This window comes from Argentina silus (assembly GCF_951799395.1).
Source record: "Argentina silus genome assembly, chromosome: 3".
Classification (NCBI taxonomy): Eukaryota; Metazoa; Chordata; class Actinopteri; order Argentiniformes; family Argentinidae; genus Argentina; species Argentina silus.
In genome coordinates this window covers 12,638,843-12,658,329 of record NC_139657.1, presented here as the reverse complement: position 1 = coordinate 12,658,329, position 19,487 = coordinate 12,638,843, and the positions used below count along the sequence as shown (strand labels likewise).

The 19,487-nt window shown below is 43.6% G+C and overlaps 2 protein-coding genes across 2 annotated transcripts; one reads left to right on the top strand and one right to left on the bottom strand.

Annotated features, from left to right (window-relative positions):
• Positions 1–87: 87 nt before the first annotated feature.
• pnpla2 (patatin-like phospholipase domain containing 2) lies at positions 88–6,775 on the bottom strand. The gene is made up of 9 exons (XM_083666023.1): positions 6,236–6,775; positions 5,879–6,111; positions 5,516–5,581; positions 3,397–3,606; positions 3,183–3,243; positions 2,514–2,732; positions 2,278–2,410; positions 1,834–1,956; positions 88–1,686 (listed from the first exon to the last, which is right to left on the bottom strand). The coding sequence occupies exons 1-9, from the start codon at positions 6,420–6,422 to the stop codon at positions 1,365–1,367; spliced, it is 1,554 nt and encodes a 517-aa protein (XP_083522149.1). The 5' UTR covers positions 6,423–6,775; the 3' UTR covers positions 88–1,364.
• Positions 6,776–9,288: 2,513 nt separating this feature from the next.
• On the top strand, positions 9,289–17,679 carry pidd1 (p53-induced death domain protein 1). Its single transcript, XM_083666841.1, has 16 exons — positions 9,289–9,429; positions 9,714–10,600; positions 10,899–11,312; positions 11,678–11,830; positions 11,948–11,999; positions 12,189–12,390; positions 12,502–12,651; positions 12,794–12,967; positions 13,164–13,311; positions 13,398–13,533; positions 13,650–13,800; positions 14,488–14,611; positions 14,837–14,952; positions 15,176–15,283; positions 15,768–15,961; positions 16,977–17,679. Exons 2-16 carry the CDS (start codon positions 9,958–9,960, stop codon positions 17,227–17,229), a joined length of 3,018 nt encoding a protein of 1,005 aa, XP_083522967.1. The 5' UTR covers positions 9,289–9,429; positions 9,714–9,957; the 3' UTR covers positions 17,230–17,679.
• The last annotated feature ends 1,808 nt before the right edge of the window (positions 17,680–19,487 follow it).

Below are 19,487 nucleotides of genomic sequence, written 5' to 3'. Positions count from 1 at the left end.
AGCTCATAACATTCCAAAATTAATCTGCATTAACGCTAATCAAGCAAGTAAACCATGCTATGGATCTCTAACATATAGTGACAGTTTCTGAGGGACCAGAGTAAAATGTATTCTTGTGTTGAAGAAAATCCTGGGAATGTTGCATTTGACCAATGTGAACAATGAAACAATACATATAAAGTATTATAATTGTTTATTATTACATTTTCAGTTTTCTGTATCTATTCCAGGTGTTCAGTCTTTCATTGAAGTAACGTGATATGTGACATATCCTGGATTTTAATACCACTTAAAGAAAGGATGGTTAGCTGGAATCAATTACAGCTAAAATATGAGGCAACAGGCTAATCCCTCCAATGTCACCATATATTGAAGCCCTCCACAGTTCATGACGAAATAGATACCCTTCATGGGCCCATACAAAGCAAGGTATTGTATTACATATATAAAACATACAAACACACAAACAATAGCAATAATTAAAATTGACCTACACAACCTAAAAGGAACACAGGTAAAGTGCAACTGACTGATACTGCATTGGCACTTGCATAAAAACGAGTCCTTCTGAAGTTAACCACCCGTGACCTAGCCTCTTTTCACAGGCAATGTATCTCTGACACAATGCTAGTTTGACAGACTCTAGAATGTAGAGCATGCAGAGCGCTCTGAGTCTGTCGTCGAGAGACTACCCGTAACCAGTCAAACCGCCACATAGTAGTTCCTTTTCTAATCCTTTTTTCTCAGTCCTTGTGGCACCCTCTCTCCAGAGGGAGCCGAGTGCAGACCTGGGTTTGAGCGGAGGCAATTCGCTAAAGTACTGGTCTGACTACATTCCACTTACAACACAAACTGTGTATTTTGGTTGCCGCTTCTCTGGGCTTTTCTACATAATTATGTACATGCATTCCTAACCAAATTGGAACATTGGCACATTTATCTTTGTTCATATATCTAAAGCATATACAGATCTGGGAGGCCAGATTGCTGTAATGAGTGACAATGATGAGAAAATAAAACACAATGGGATTTCCAACTAATGAACACCAAATACTCTGGTATTTGCTACTCAGTCTCTATTAGAAAGGAAGAAACATTTAAAATAGCAATAGTAAAAACAGAACAGGTCAATGTAATCTTAAAAACATGTCTAACCCCTCATCCCCTCCCTGTTCTGAGCAAGAACATTAAGTCTGGTTCATCTGAGTAGGAACATTATCCTAATAACAAAAAAAAAAGAGAAGCAAATATCAATGTAAGGCAATGTGAAGAGATTGGTACAAGTTCCTTTAAAGTGCCTTGGTTTCATATCAGGGTCTGTGATACTAATGGGCATCTCCTAAGACAGCGTGTCTCATGGGCACTTAGGAGCTGATGATTGCCTCTCGTGAGGCAGGAGAGGCTGGAGTGTTTTGGTTGAGCTGGTGCATCGTCTGGCCCTCTTCTGCGTGGATGGGTGGAGGAGGGCCTTCGCCTGGTCTGGGGTGTCTGGTGCTGAAGGAGCCCCGCATGTCCAAGTTGACACAGAAGAAGCCAGGCAGCAGCTGCCTCTGGTACTGGTCCAGGCGTGAGATGGCATCCAGGACAGAGGAGCTGCCCTCACTCATCCAACTGGGCAACATGCTGGCAGGGCTGAGGTGGACAGGGAGGGACTGGCAGTGACGCAGCTCCAGCTGGTAGGAAAACCTGGGGAAAAGACCACCAGCATGGAGAGGCTTAGAGGAAGAGTCATCTTCTTAGACTATGAGTGCATTGGGGCTTAAAGTGCTAAATTAAGAAAAGTATGTGTGCTTGTCGGTGTTTGTTTATGTCAGTGCCTGTGTAGTTTCTCACCTTGCAGAAACACACTGGGAGACACTTTTGGTGGTCTGACGCAGAACAGACTGCAGCATTTTGACGGTCTGCCCTCCAATCCAACCAACATCTTCCTGCACATCCGGCAGCCATTCTAAGAGTCTTGGAGACAGAACAAGGCTGCCATTAGTGATTTCACTAACGCAGACACACAAGCTCATACACTGTAGCATGGCCACATTGTCACTGTCATATACTAGGACTCCCCACACCCTCTTTATATCTATCCTTCTGTAATGGGGGTGAAAGTCCAGTTTGAAACTGAGAGCTTGCACTATAGAGGGAGTTGATAGTGTGTCTATCACACTAACAATACTGAAGAAAGGTCCAGTTTAGTGGAACCAGAAATGAAAGGAATAGATAGGAATAAACAATAAGTGGAGTTGTGGTACAACTGGAGCTGGGGCCAGGCTGTAGTCCTACCTGACAGTCATGGACAGAGCAGACTCCAGGGGAAGGGTATAGGGAATCAACATAGCTGAGGCCATCCTAACAGGCAGAAGGTTGCTTAGCGACTGGACCAGGCTCCTCCTCTCCCTGCAGGCCTCCACCAGAGCTGGAGAGGGAGGCAAATAGAACACATGACAACAATAATTCACTCTCCAATAATTCTCTCTCTATATATATATATAGTTTATTTTACATGTTCTCTACTCTACCTTTGTGTAGTCTTGGTGGCAGGTGCTCAAAGATGTGCTCCTCTATACTAGAATTGGAGTAGCCCACCACTGTTCCATCTTCACTGGCTGCACTCTCTACACGAGCCTCATCCTCTTCTTCATCATCATCCTCCATGTCATCATCATCATCATCATCACCCTCCTCCCCATTGGCCAGCAGGGCTCTATGTCTGAGAGGACCTTGGTAACACAGCAGTCCTGAAAACAACAGCAAACAAGACAGTCAAAATCCATACTGTCCCTCATTGGTTGGTCATTTGACAGTAATTCAATGCATTTATGATCATTTGTTGTGCAATCCATGTTACATTTTCATTGTAATACCGTGTGGTGGGACTGATGTGAAATATTCTAGATAGCCATAGGGGGGCAGCACAAGCCATATGACTATAGCAATGGACATTGTGACTGCATCTCAAAATCAATATACCAATCCATAAGTCTAGCATGTTGTGCAGTATAATATAGCTCAATATCATAGATAGCCATGTAAGCCTGTCCATATGTGATATACCACATATACGCAACCTGAGCAAGCATTTGACCTACATTGCGGAATCTTTTTGGTATCAGCAACGGATACGGATTCAGCAAATAACAAATATGTGAATGTACAAGCTTGGGACAACTGCCACCTCTGTGTCTTACCATTCTTCTTTAGAAAGTGAAGAGCATCTGTATATCCCTGTTTGCACATTGTCTTCATAACCTGCACAGAAACACATCAACACCTTTAACTTCCCTCTCAGACACATTTACCCATGTCTTTGTAGATGCATGTGTAGATATGTGTGTAGATGTGTGTGTTTTTATTTTTGTGTTGAAATATGTGTGTGTGTGTGTGTGTGTGTGTGTGACCTACAAGTGGGTCAGGAGGAAACAGTGCTCTGGAGACCCTGTAGAGGTTGGTGAGGGTAAATTGGATGCTGGTGTTGGTGAAACGGAGCTCATGCATGTTGGTGGACGTGTCTTTGGGGCAGATGTCACTTTCTCCTGAGAAGGGTGACACGGTGATGGTGTTTTTCAGCTCATACTGGGGAAGGTTATCCGAAATCCCTCCATCCACATATCGCTGAAAGATAAGGCAGGGCACAAGGAGAGAGAGATTACTATCACATTTTCACACCATTCAACTAAACAGGTATGAACATAAGACATAATCAGTGTTGGGGGTAAATAGTTACCAAAGTAACGCATGACAGTAATAGATTACTTCCATACTCTGTGTTACTGTCTTACAGTTACTTTCAGAATCATATCTCCGGCGTGTTGTGTGTATATATATATCCACATATACACAGTATATATATATCCACATATACACAGTATATATATATATATATACATATATATATATCATTTTTCTTTTTTTTCTTTTAAGCCTTGTCTCCTGCTAACGGAATTTATGCTGTAACTTGTTTCCTGTTGTCGTGAAGCCAAGAATCTAAGAAAGATGGCAGCTGTGTTGTAGTAATCCATTAAAATAAAAGGCAAAAGTGATTACTTATCATCAAGGACACATGTAAGTCAAACAAACAATGGTGAAAGCTACTAGATTAGAAGAAAGTTCTAAAGTAGAATCTACCCCCTGGCTCATCTGATACAGGCCTTAAGTGCAGCTCTGTGCTGAATGGACAGTTTAAAAACCTGTAAGGTGTAATTATGTTAAATGTAATGAGTAATATGTAATATAAACTATTTCAAGTCACGAATCCCACCACTGGAAATAATACAAATGGACAGAAGGCCCTAGATTTTATGTTACTCATATAAACTGTAGTCTTTTGATTTGAATCAGCTGTTCTACAGTGCTAGAACTGGTAGACATGATGTCTGTCAGCTGATATTGTATATTGTAGTGACATAATGTTCAATGTTCAGCCATTGAGAGGGCAGGAAAGCATAGGCATAGAACAACTTTGAAACCTTTGCCAGTGAGTCATATCTGGCACTGACACTCTCATTCTCAGTTACATTTGGTGTACAAATCCACACACACACACACACACACACACACACACACACACACACACACACACACACACACACACACACACACACACACACACACACACACACACACACACACACACACACACACACACACACACACACACACAAAGAGGGTGAAAGAGAGAGAGGGGGAGAGAGTTGGCATTGCTCAATAATAGTTCCCAGAAAAGCACAATACTATTCCTCTCTGCTCTCAGTCAGAGCAAACATGATCTCCTTTAGACAAAGGGACTCTACATGTACAAACTTCTCCTTGTTTTAGAAAGTTTGGGAATGTATTTTATTGAAGCAGTTGTCAATCACGAGTGCCATTCAATTGAGTTGGAAATGCTGCCTGGAACAGGCAGACACATTCCAGTGAAAGGGAGGGATCTATCAAGGGAGGAGAGCGGAAAACATTGTGCCAAGAGCAGTGACAACAAAAACAATACAAGGAAAAGACAGGGAACAAGATGAAAGGTCATTGAGCTGGTTCAATCAGATGTGAGGGATTAGCCTTCCCTAGAGACATTCATAATGTTACATATATTTTAACTGCATTGTCATTCTGTTAAAAGTTAAAATTGTACCTATTGTTATTTACACACTTTCTATATTCACTTTTCACTTTTCATCAATATAAACCTCTAAAGTGAACTGAATTGTCTGTTTCTATTGGCTGAGTGGGATTGGTAGATAGCTGACAGGTGATAGCTGTCATCATTATTGTATGATGCCTTGGTGTGGTGTGATTACTATATTGGCTGCCAATGTTTGTCCGTTTAGTGAATAATGACTATCTTCTAAACTAAACATAGTCTTTAGTGACTAATGGCATCTCAAGCGTTTATTTTTAAATCATGGTAAGCAATTTCAGTTCAAATGTTGTTCATAGGCTGTAATCAAGATCACTTTGAAAGCAGTAAACAGTGAGCAGACATGACTTATTTTCATTGATATTTTATGTCCAGACAGCTTGTTCTACTTACCACACCCTGCAGTGTTGGGGGAATGAGGCCACAGTACACAGGGATGTAGGCACTGCATACACATGCCTGGATGGACCCAAAGACACATAAACACACATGAGCTGACAGCACATTCAATGGATGAAATTGAGACACACAACACCGTTCAGAAACAACATTCTATTTGAGAAGGCAGGCACACAGCACTATTACCATTAGGCAACAAAGCAACGATATGAGAGCGTGTGTAGAGTCTAGGAGTGTGCATTTTTGTGCATTACATCAAATTACGCTTAAGTGGGTCTCAGTCTGTTTCTGACACATGGTTAACAACTGCATGCACTGTACTATTGAGCTATACGTGACTGTGTATGTGACACTCACCTGCACTAGCTCTTCAATGCTGTTGAATTGGGATACCAGGACATTCTCCCCATCTGTCACACGGGTCAGGGAGATTCCCAACCGCCCAGTGGCCCGATGGTGTGCATCAGGGGGCAGTGTGCGGAGCATCATATTTCGCATGATCTTAACCAGGTTGAAGGAGGGATGCATAGGCCCTAGGAAACGCTTCCGGGCTTCTTTGGCAACATCAATGATGTTTGCACCTGCTTCTCCTAAAATGTTGTCAAAGCACAAGCAAACTTATCAAGTTATGGGCACACAGACAGGGGACATGGAAAGACAATACATCATAACATGGAGCTATTGTATAACATGTCATGGGAAAGTATTGCCTACCTAAACATGCTCCGCTGACCAGGGCTGAGGCAGTGAGTGCCCCAGCTGATGCCCCGTATATGTGCTGGGCATTTTCCACTAGAAAAGGTGCCTGTTCCAGCAGACAACTTGCAACGCCGATATGGTAGATACCCAGGAAACCGCAACCTGCGAAGGATATGTTCCATGGCGAATCTAATGGAAACATACTGAAACCGCCAAATTCAAGCAAGTGCTCAGATAGACAGCTCTCTAACGTTGACTTTGTCACGGTCACGAATGTCCAAGATGTGTCTAAATATCAAACTATATGCATTCCTCTTGTCATTCATTGAGTTGTCTTCTCACATTGTCACTCGGAGGTTACCAGCGGTTTACGAGCTGCATTTCGTCCGCTACGATGCTTGAAAGTAATTGTCTTGTTTGTTGTCAAGTACATCTTCAGCTTTCCATTCTTTGAGTTGTTTCTTCGGGTCTAGAGACAGTGTGTGGACTCTTGTAAACTTTGATAGTTCGTCCAAAATAAGTAGTATTCCAGACGAGACCCATGTAAAACATCTGTCTTTGACGGCTGCCTCAGCCTCTATTGCATTTGTCCACTCGTCTAGGGAGGAGGGTATATCCCAAGGGCGCGACGTAAAATCGACGTGTCCAATACAAATGTTGATCTCTGAAACACCCGTCCTATCAGTGGATGGTTAGCGGTGCCCTCTCCCAAAGACTCTCTCCTGACCCCGTTTTAGCTGTCACTAGAAATGTTTTTATTTTTCGTGGAGCGGGTTTTTCCTGTCACGAGTCTTTGTCCCACAACAGGTTGCTACAGCATCGTGAATAATATTGTTCAACACTACAAAAGTCAGCATTTGGCTGACACACATGATTTGTTATACACAGTATCTAGAAATATCTTATGTTCAATAAATAACGCAACCGACAGGGCCATGCAGCTGGGGACTTAAAGTATGAAGATGATACTCAACATGAAAAAGAATGTGTTATGATTTCCAAAGACATAATTGGCAATAATATTGTTTATACACTGAAGACAATTTAAATCGTTACAGATGCTGCAGTGATGAATCGGACTGTCATCACACAAATAATTTGTTATTTTGTTTTTGTCTTTTGTGTGTAGACTTTATGGTCATTGGTTATCTGTTTTTGTTGTCTTTCAGAGATAAGCAATATACAGAGGCTACTTCTCTTTCCCCTCCCCCTCTCACAACCCCCCCCCCCCCCCCCAAAAAAAAGGAGAAGAACAAAAAATACAGCATCAAAACAACATTACAAGCTTTTCAACAATTAATAGTTAATGATACAACATCTGTTTGATATTCCTCATTATTTTTGTTATTTGCTATAATTTTAATTATTGCACTGAATTAGTATTTATTGCAAGGAACAGAATGCAAGTGTCCATAGGAAGAGAGTTATTTCATGAGACAGTAGTAGAAAACTGTCAATTCTTGACAGTGGAACATTTCCACACACCCAAGATGCAATAAAACGTGCCTGCAATTCTCTTATGGCTTATTTGGAGACATTCAGTTTGGAAGCTTTTCACAGAATACTTTTCTGCCAATGTCATCTGTTCCATTGATTTGTTCCTTGGCTGTTTTTAGCACATGTTGCACTAAGAGGATATCCTATTATGAAACTGCATTGACAACAAACGATTGCCCCATTACTCCAGTTTTGAACATACTCTGAACTGTGTTGTTGTCATTACATTGAGTTTGTGTTTTATCTAGATATGAGTTTCCTCTGTCTTTACATATTTCCTTGTTGTTAGTTTTGATCACTGACAAAGGTTTATCAAGTATGCAGAGGCAGTGAATAAGGGCCTGGCACACAGTAACCTGAGCCTGAACACAGTGTATTTTACAAAGCATTTTACAAAGTAGGCAAGAACAAGCCTTGTGCCAGTTCGATACCCTAGACCTATGCTCTGGGATAAAGATAAAGAGTCTTGTTTATCAGGTAAAAGTTCTCCTTGCAGTGGAGAATACTACACACTTATCAAGGCATGAGCTATGACACATCATTATTTTTGTCTGAAACAAGATAATTTTCTGTTTTTCTGCTCTAAAAAGTATTGATTTAGACATGAAGGCACTGGGACTGCTCTAGAATCTTCCACTGTGTTCCTTCTGATTCCAATTTTGTGTTCATCGACAAAAACACACACAAATGTTAACCTTCAATGTCCCAGAGCCCATGCTGTGCAAATCCATTTAACCTTTTTGAAAGCATGTTTGATTGAGTTTTTGCATTGTAGATATTACACGTATGATTATTTGCATGGATCAACTAAAATGTGGGTTTGGAAAATGCATTTACAGACTGGACAGAGACAAATGTATGTCTCTCTAATGTAAACTGTCACTTTTTGTAACCCATTTAGCAGTTGACACATTTTTCAACTACTCACTTTTTCCACAGATTACATATCTTTCAGGTATACTGTCTGTATATGACCTGATGTTACTGAAAACGTTCCAGAAAACTGAAAAGGTCACAAACTTCCACAGAACTTGCAGTGGGTGGACCAAAAGCCAAGCATGTCAATAACACAGTCCAACAATGGGGCTTCGACAACTTGAATGTGCCAAATTAGACACAATAGCCACGGACAAGACAACTCATCTTGACGGCATTAGCAGCCATTTGAAACAGAAAGTTCACAAAATTAACTTTATGTATTATGTATAGTGGTATCTGACTGTAATGCTCAGGAGTGACATTGAGAATAGCATTACTTCTCCCCAAACATACTGTATAGGCCTAGGCCTACTGTAATTTCATGTGATTCATATTTGTTTACACATCTATGAAATCAAATAAATTGTTATTGTTTAGGTTATGCTAAGGTAAGACAGACTCTCATTAAGGTATGATAGATAAGGCATAATCATCATAATCTAGGCCTCATTATCTGAAATTAGTGGAAATGACTCAGGAACCCTACATTCTGCACTGCGCAGCGTGACAGCAATGTAGGCGACTCGGAACGCAACCTCATGTCCCGCCCTCGATTGAAACTTTGGCGCGGTCGTCCCACTGCTGGTGTTGGAGTTGGAAACAATGTTTTAGAAAAAGTGTCGCTAGCCTATCCAGCTGCCCACAAGGAAGAAACGTGCATTACAATGAACATAATGTGTATTGAAGAGAGACAGTAGGTGGTTGTCAGCAATCGAAAACATCAGAAGTTGACGGTACAGTAACTGTCAACTAATATTTACAATGTTGACAGCTAGCTAGTTAGCTAGCTCACTTAGCTAGCTAGCTGTCATGGATCCTTTGCTAGTATCTAGAGCTACTATCTACAGCTAGCTATCTCATATTGTGCATATGCGGGCAAGCATCACATAGATAAATAAAATATACATTCACATTGATTAAATAAATGAGTCTCATTCTGTTGAATCAGTTACGTTTTTTTTTTTAATATTCAGAATTTGTGTCTGTCTGTCTGTCTCTGTCTGTGTCTTCACACTAGGTGGAACGTGAAAGATGTCATTCTATCTGCCTGTCATAGTCCCAGGATGATTCATGTCCCATCATGCCCCCAGTGCAGACAGCATGTGTCAGGTGAAAATTGGCAATCTGAGAAGTGACAGAAAGAAAGCATTGACGATGCAGAGACGGACAGAAGGAAAGAGAAAAGATGTTGGGATTTTTACTTTGACATCCTCAAGATAAAGACCCCTTGAGGACTGTCCTGAAATAAGAGTGGGTGGGACATGGAGAGGAAGAGTGAAAGAAGGCTAGAGAATGAGGATGAAAATCAAACAGGTGATGGAGGGGCAGGGACAGGACGGGAAGATGGAGCAATTGAGATGGCACACCATTGTGTCACAAGGAGTATGTGTGTCAACAAAGAAACTGACCCCCTCAAAAACATGATGGCTCATCATCTTGGGGAGGAACTGTCATGTGGAGAGCAGAAAACGGAAGCAGAGAAGAATGAAGACAGAGAGCAGGGCAGAGACAAGGAGCCGACCACTCTTCATCCCTCTCTCTCTCCATCAGTTAGTCCCACTGACACATGGGCTCCTTCAATCTCAAACCATTCCTCCCCCTCTCCCACCATCCCTGCTTCTCTCTCATTGTCCTTGTCGTCGTCCTCCTCTTCCTCACCAGTCCCCTCTCTTACACCCCCCCTGCCCCCCTCTGTGGAGCTCTCTTCTGTGTTGGCAGATACTAGACTGACCCTGGATCTGTATTATGGTGGGTCAGCTGTACTGCGGATACTGTGGGGGTCCATCCCAGGTCAGCTAAGAGGGCTGCAGTACCTCAGACTGGGCTCTGAGGACAAAGCCGGGCTGGAGGGAGCACTGGATGTCCTACCCCACCTCACTCACCTGCGATCGCTGGCTATTCGAGGTACTGAGCCACACACTAATGTACAGTGCTGTTACAGAGACATTGTATGATATGCTTTTATGTAGAAACATTGATTTATAGAATTGATTGTTGTAGTTGTGTTGTAGTTTTTTTTAAATTTATTTTTTTAAACACTGGCAGTGTGCATTAATGACTGTAAATACTGCAACTAATGCTGCGTAATTGATGCATGTTAATCCTTGTATCTCTCTCTATCCCTCCTTTTCATTCATTTGTCCTCCTTTCTTGCTTCCATTTTACTCCACGCCATGCCTGCTCGTCTTTTGACTCCACCAAGGACACTGTCATCATGACTCCCATGGCAACCCCCTCCCTGGCCTCCTGACTTCTCTTCCCAGTTCTCTCTCCTCTCTCTCTCTCCTTGTCCACCTGGACCTCTCCTTCAACCACCTCTCCTCTCTTCCCCCCTGTCTGTTGACCCTACCCCTCCTATCCACCTTGCTGCTCTGTCACAATCACCTCTCAGCTCTGCCTCCTGAATTGGGCCAACTGTCCTCCCTCAACTACCTCTCTCTCCTGGGGAACCAGCTGGGCTCTCTCCCCCCGAGTCTGGGTCAGCTTAAAGCCCTGCAGACACTGGACCTCTCTCACAACTTCATAGAGAGCCTGCCACAGGAGATTGGTGCTCTGGAGGAGCTGGTTAGGCTCGAGTTGTCCCAAAACAAGCTACGGCAGCTGCCAGAGACCATGGGTGAGTGGAGGACAAGTAGAGAAAGGAAACTGGACCACGAAAAATATACTGTGCAGACACCATGACAGAATAGGCACATCATCGAGGATTCGTCCAGTGGAGGATGGTGGAGGTAGAAATCGGAGGACGGGCTCTTTGTAATGCATGGAACGGAATAAGGAATGCTATCAACCACGTGTGTTTTATGCCATTCCTCATTCCGTCCCGTGCATTACATAACCTCCGCCAGCCTCCCCTGAATTCGTCACATACTGTGTAATAGCTGTGTCTGATGTTTTGCAAAGAAATTAATGTGACACAAAAAACAAGACTCTGGATATGTAGTACTCTGAGCCTTTCCATCTCTTGGCTATCTTGTCTCTCAGGCTCTCTGACCTCACTCAGGGAGCTGGCCATCCATAGCAATGACCTTCGTGTTATCCCTGACTGTCTGAACAATCTGCCTCTGCTGAAAATGGATGTCCGTAACAACCCCCTGGGGCGGCCCCCCACCCCTCCCCCACTCCCACCTGCACCTGGTGAGCTGGCCTAGAGCTATGCGGATGAGCCTTGAATGTTGATTATTTCTTTTGCCATGACATCTTGTATAATTATTTGCTGTTTTCACTCTGTAAAATGCGTGTTTCTCCTCTCAGACCAGTTAGAAATAAGCATTCCAGAGTTGCACCTTGGACAGAATCAACATAGGTACAGTACTACTACGTTTAGCATTTGTGGACATTGTCTACATTTCATCTCATTTAACTTACTCTTATTAATAATACCTGCAATGAAGACATCAGTAGTGCCGTTTTCAGCATATTTCCCTCCTGATTGATAATCGTGCGTGTGCGTGTGCGTGTGTGTGTGTGAATGTGCCCTCTCTTTCCTCCTCAGTTTTTCTGTGTCGTCTGCTGGGTGTCATGTGTTCGTCCCAGGCGGGGCAGAGCTGCTGTTCCCCCCAGGGTGTCTGGTGACCTCCACTAGACTGACTTGGGCTGAGAAGAGGCCAGACAGGAAGTGGGTGTTGCTAGAAGAACATGACTTTTTGTTGAGTCGCCCACTGGAACTCCTCCCACATGGCATAACATTCTTAAAGGTAAAATGAGAGTGATTCATAGATTTCATGTTTTGTTTTCATTTTTGTTATGAATGTATTGCTCACCCTTTTCTATTGATTCTTTATTTAATTGGTCTCTTCTCCTTTCAGCCAGTGGAGGTGTGTGTGCCATACCATCGGGCTAGAAGGGGGGAGGTGGTGGTGCGTAGATTTGACGGACAGTTATGGAGCACTCTACCCACCCTGACCAGGAGGGGAAGTCAGAAGCACAGCAGCCAACCTGGAGGACGCCCAGCCAGGGTACCTCACAGACACACCTCCCACTCCTTGTAGCATCGCAAGAGTAGGAGACAGTTGGTTACTATGATGAACAAATGATCATGAGGACTTAAGTCTCCATGTGTCATTGACCTATATGTCCTATGATTGTTTATCTTCATAGCTGGCCTGCTGTTCTGTGAACCAGTTCTCCTGGTTTGTGGCAGTGTCTCGTCCAGTGAGGGACAGCTGCTCCGTTACACCAGAGGGGGCGCTGTTGGTGTCTCACGCTGACCCAGGAATAAAACTCCACTTTCCCCCAGACTCCACTCTGCAGACCCGTACCATTACTCTACAGGTACATCCCACCACATGCCTACTGCTCTTAGGATGGTCAAGTATAAGGACATGCCAAGAATCAGGCCAGAGATTCAGAGAATTTTGACAAATTTTGACTAGAAGATTCCATATTTTCCACATATGTACACACTACCCTTTCTACAATGGGTTTGAAATCTCACTTCATTTTCTCCTCACGTTTGCGGTGTGTGTAGGTGTTGCATGTGTCCGTGTCAGAGGTCCAGAGGCTGTGTGGAGACCCCCAGGCCAGCGTCAGTCCCCTGCTGTGTCTCTCGCAGACTCCCAGCATCGACTTTCTTCAGCCAATCAAGGTGCAGGTCCCTCTGCCGTCAGGACTCACAGGTACTGGATTCACATCGTAACGCACGTTACGCACGTTTACTGTCCGATGTGTTAGCACATTGTCGACGCGGCTGCTGTTCTTGCAGGCCACACGGTGGACCTGTCCTGTCTCCACCTACTACACGGAGACCCCAGCGCCCACACCTGGACTGACATCACATCGCAGGTGTCTCTCTATGTCACCCACGTGTACGCCATTTTCTACATCACACATTTCTCCTGGTGAGTGATCTGTTCTGCTATACAGTAGACAGTCAGCGCAGACTTCCTTTTAAAGGTACAATAGCTCTGTTGTGACTCCGGAGACTGACATTATTTGCGTTGTTCCCCCATGAGAGGTACTGGTTGTGGTACACCACTCAGCGCTGCGTCAGCGGGGCTGTCAGGAGGGTCTATCAGAGACTAAAGCAGTTCCGGGTCCAGTTCCTGGTCCTGCAGAGGAAGACTGACCCCAAACAAGTTCTTCTCCAGTGTCTGCCGACAAACAAGGTTTATACTCTGCCTTGACACTTCACATACCAAGCTCACACTGTTCACATACCAAGATAAGCAGCTTAGGACAAACTGTATTTTAGTCTCGCTCACGTTCTCTTCTTAGCATGAGTATTTGTATGTGCCTAGAATTTTACACTGTGTATATATAGTTTGTGTTTAAGAACTGGGGCAGTGTTAGAATGTGCATTGACTGTTGTCATTCTACTTTTTGACTACTGTATGTTAACGAAATGTGAATGTGCATTGAATGTGTTGACATTAATAACAATCATTTCACTGTGTATGATCATTGTTTCTTTGTCTTATCTGTTGCTATTCGTCATAGGATGTTATTTGTTTCACCATCAAGGACCACATTGGAAATGTGTTTTCAGTCATTCTTTCATGTGCTATCCTCAGGGCCCAGTGTTTCAAAACGTTTAATTTAGATCCAGATTCATTTTTGCTATCCAGGATCAGATTGAGTTGGCAGATTTCCCCTACACTACTTAAAATCAGCCAAATAGATCAGATCCTGGATAGCAAAAAAGAATCTGGATCATTCTGACCTAGATACAATGTTTTAAAAATACTGGGCCCTGGGATCCGATACGTATTTGCTGTCAGATCAAATGAGTCCATGACACAGTGAATGGCAGCATGGAAGATTGAGGAAGGTGACTGTGAGTGTTGGTGCCTCAGGTGGACAGCAGAGTGCAGTCTCTGGCAGAGCAGTACGACGGCCCCCAGCCCTCAGACCTGTGTGATCTGCTGGAGGGGGAACAGTTCTTTGCTGGCTTTGAGAGGGGCTTGGATGTCAATTCAGGTCTGAACCCCCCCCCCCCCCCCCCAAAAAAAAAAAAAACTTTCCCTCAAACCCACATCATTATTTTACTGCCTAAATGATCTTGTTTGACTTTTCTAAACATGTTTTATATGGTACTAATTACTGTGATGTAACAACAGGTTTGAGGAAGTCAAACTCAAAAAATGTTTTTAATTAAGAGTGGATGCTGAGAATTTATTAAAAAAAACATTTTCTCTCTTCCAGACAGACCAGACTGTGTCGAGGGAAGACTTTCTTTTGTTTTCTACTCTAGCTTGAAGAATCTTAAAGAGGTGTACGTGTGCCCCACTCGGGGGCAGGAGGGGCCAGTGAGGGGACAGGTAAGAGGCACTTGGGACAACTGAAGGGGCGTAGGATGTTAATCAGTGTGTTAGATTCAGGTGTCACATTTGTGGCATTGATGGCATATGAAGAAAAGGCAAATGACCAGAAAACATTTGAATACCAGACTGTTTCTAAGGAACCCTTATCTCTAGTGGCTTTTCAAATCTTAAAATTGCTGTGAGTGACTGAAGGAGGACTGTTAACATCTCTCTGCGACAGGTGTCCTTTTATCGAGGAGAGGTTCCTGGTGACCTGCCAGAGGAAGTGTCAAAGAAGAGGAAGGGACACGACAGCCAATGGCTGGCCACGTTACCGCTAAGACTTCCTGTAAGAGAACAGAGTGTACTAGTGCCAGACATATTGTGAAATCTTAATTTTATTTGTTTCTGCATAATGTAGCATCATATGTCCTTTTATCCATGTGTATTAGCCATTTTATTATTGTTAATGCCTATGTATTTCAGTCATGTATTTGGCTGCCATGTGGCATCAAAAAAGTAAAGTCATTTTAAACTGCCACAAGCCTATTTCAGAACAAACAAAGAGTAGTGTGACTAGATTGACTAATACATATCACCATAGTGTCACCATGAAACATAGAGTAGTCTGTCCACATGCTCCCATGGTAGTTTTGAAATGAAGGGGGATAACATAACCCCGACCATCAGATGTTCGAGGGCGTACCCAGTCTCTGGCAATTAATTTCATCCATCTGTGTCAGTCATTTACCCATCTGTGTCAGTTTATCAGTGTAAATATTGGACCTTCCCACCATTTCACTCCTCCTCCATCTTCATTCTGTTACTCACAGGGTCTAGACTCAGAGAAGGGTGTTTTGGAGGAACCCCAGTATCCACCTCTGAATCTGGGGGACCCTGAGAGTGGCTACCTGACAGAGGCCAACCTCCTGGCTGTCTCCCTGCAGATTGGACATGACTGGCGCTCCATTGGCATCAATCTGGGCATAAGCTACCAGGAGCTGGACCGGATCCAGTACAAGTACAGGTGGGCATGATGAACCGGGTCATGTTCACTTAAATATGATTACCTACCTGAATATGGCCATATGTGCTATTCAGGTGTGTAAATTAATGAATTAAACATTTCCGACAACTACTGTATGGAATGTGTACAAACCTTTCTTCTCAATGAAATACGTTTGGATGTCACCAGCACTGAATTTTGTGTGGTGTTTATTATGGAGCATAGTACTATCAGTCATGTTGTTTCATTCAAATTCTCAATCATGTTGCAATATTTTGGCCATGAGTGCAACCCTATGCAGATTGAGGTGGACCTTTTGGATCACCAGAGACTACCACTTGATCATGGTCATTTCCTTTTAGCTATCGAATGCATCAGGATTTCATGCTCAAAGAGGAGATAATTGAGGCAACATGGAAGAGATGCAAATTGAATCTTGTTTCTGTGTCAGTGTGGATTTATGGATGAGTGTGATGCTGGTGCACTCAATACAGAGAGGGAGAGAGAGGGAGAGAGAGAGAGGGAGAGAGAGAGGGAGAGAGAGAGGGAGAGAGAGAGGGAGAGAGAGGGAGAGGGAGAGAGAGAGAGAGAGAGAGAGAGCTGGTGGAGAATTTTTTTTCTTTTTTTCTTTCAGCCGTCACTAAGCCATCTGGGACACTGCAGGAGATTACACACATAGACTGATGCTCAGCTGTCCCCCTCCTCCTCTCACTGGCAACGACTCACGCTTGATATATTCATGAGCCTATACATGAGGTGGAGGGCTGGAAAAAGATGACATGTCATGATACATGTTCAGTGTTCAGCAGTTTCACGCAAACGCAAAAGAATAGCCTCAGTGCTGCTGATTCTGCAGTGAAATATTTGTATGCATCGAAGCACATGCCCAATGTAGGCGTGCTTGCCCTATAAAACGGATGTATTTGAATTAATCTCAGACACCTAATGATGCATATTCATCTGAACGTGCCATTTTGTGATTCTCTCACTTTCACAACCACTGATGTGTCCCCTATGTCCTGTCCTCTCTCCCCAGAGACAATCTGGGAGCTCTGGTGCTGGACATGCTGTTTCACTGGGCCAGGTGCCAGGAGGGTGCAGGACCGGGGGCAGTGCCCAGGCTGTTGGAGGCCATGGTGGAGAGTGGCAGGACAGACGTGGCAGAGGAGATTAAGCACATAGTGAGTCTGGGGACCAGGAAGTACAGAGAGTCACTGAGAAGAGTGGGGCTGGAGACAGAGACCCCCTCCTCCCACACTGAACCAACCGAGAGAGGCCCTCAGCAGTAGAGATGCCCAGATGGCTGGAGCCCATCCACCCCTCAGGATGTTTGGATTCCATGATGTCCCACCATCATCTCATGCTGCTTCTCATAGCTGCAAGAAGGAGGGGTGGAAATCTGATGCTGGTCTTTTTGTTAAGTTTATGGTTGTCAGCTCTTGGCAACTCTATTTGCATTACTTGCTGATGGACAGCTGAACTGACTCATCACCCAAGTGTCTTCGCCATCTTATTTGTAAGCGTCACAGTGCCATCATCTCTGATGTGCAAATGGACATCAAAACACTCGAGCAGGCGTTTAATTATTCTGCTGTCTCCGAACAATTCTTCATTTGTGATGTTACCATGATGATATGAGCTCGCTTCAGAGCATTTTATACTATTTTTGTACTCAAAAGTAAACTATGATGATTCTCTGTAAATGCCTGCTGATAAGATTATGATGGCTGATGTATTCACTTGGTGGTATGTATCATCTATCATTTTATCTATTTTTGTTCTCAAGGTCATTGCGGTGAGAGTAGGCCTAGTCGTCACGATGACGCTATATCCACCTCCCCCCACCTTGCACGCGATACAAACACCTTTGCAGTCACTGTAAATGTAAATTGTGACTGCAATTCCAGGGGCATGCCACTAGAGGATCTATATCCCCATTTTCGCTTTTTATGACTCGTTCTCCATCATCACCACCCCTTCTCCCTCCCTCCGTTGCGCGCTTGCTCTCCCTCCCACCCAATCTCCCTCCCTTTAAGGGACACTAATGCTAGTAACACCGGCAGGTTAGCTATCGTCAGTCTGTCAGCGAAAGGGCTAGAGAGGAAATCAATCCAGATACAATCCACCTGAAATAACGGAACCGCACAACACGGTATGTGGATGAAAAATAGCCTATGTGTTGTCAGAGTCTATTTTTTTTTTTGACATGGCATGTCTTTTGGATGACTGGGAAACATAATGTTCAACCTTAGTGTAACCTACCTGATAAATAACGTATGGATGCATGTTTATGAGCCGCATAAATTGCCACAGAAATGCATGTGAAGTGAGAACTAATGTCATCAGTTTGACGAAATCTTGTGAGAAACGCCGGATTGCCGCTATCCTCAAAGGAATGAATCTTTTCCCGTAACCGTTATGTGGCAAGCCATGATTCCCTGTTGTGATGTGACGTGATCCATTTTTGCCGTATTGATGAAAACAGCAGCTACAATGCATCAATTATTGAGGATGGTTGTAGGAACACATATTTAATGCATCTATTCTAATGTAGCGGATTGCAATTGCCACTTCTCACGTGCTGTTTAGCGGGTTTGTAAATACTTTTGCCTATACAGTGTTGTGGTTCATGGACAGTGGCAGACAGTCAAATCTTATTGACAGTTTATTTTTTTGGGGGGGGGAATTTGTGGTTTGTATGGCAAAATTAGCCTGCTAGCACAGATGTTATGACCGGTCCACGGGGCTTGTGTTTCCCTCCCAGAACCCCCCCAGAAGGCTAAATCACGTCGTGGCCGTAACGATTGTGTGCAGGGCTTACGGTGGTGTAGCCTGTCAGACACGAGACCCGGCGCCTACGCGTGCATACGCGTGCATACGTGTGTGTGCCAATGAGAAAGGGATAGATGGATGGTAGGCTCTGAGGATACAACTCACATTGTGATCAAGGTCTGATGAACGACCTTGATTGCGTTCATGTGCCTGTCACAGTCTGTGAGTGACCTAGACTAGAGTTATCATATTCATTATATTACAGTGGTCTCCACCAACAACGGGTCAACATGATTTGACATGAGCTGATACTGTCAGGACAGTGATGTAAGGTAGTGATGTTTCTAGTCCTAGTGGTGTCAACTACTGCAGCCAAGAAATTATTGATGAGGTCTGTCCTTGGACTGACATCCTATGCCTTTAAAATGGAAGGACATACATATCAGTTAGTGGTTTTGCTCTCCAGATTACAGTGTCATTTGTCTACTGTGTAATGTCATGTGTCGGTGTTTCACTGAATGTATTTTGTACATTTGTTGTCTTAATTTTCGAGTAAAACCTCCTGCCTTTTCAGCTTAAGGAACATCAATCCAATCTGTCAATGGAATTACAACACAAAGCTGTGCTATCTTACATTCTGGGGGGTTGATAAATGGATCTGTTGGCTAGTAAATTGGAGGAGACATCCTAGGCCACACCATAACAGAAATACATCAGAAAACCTCACATCTCAGCAATATGTTGGCTCTCTGAGGGAAATTGTTTAAACTAAAAG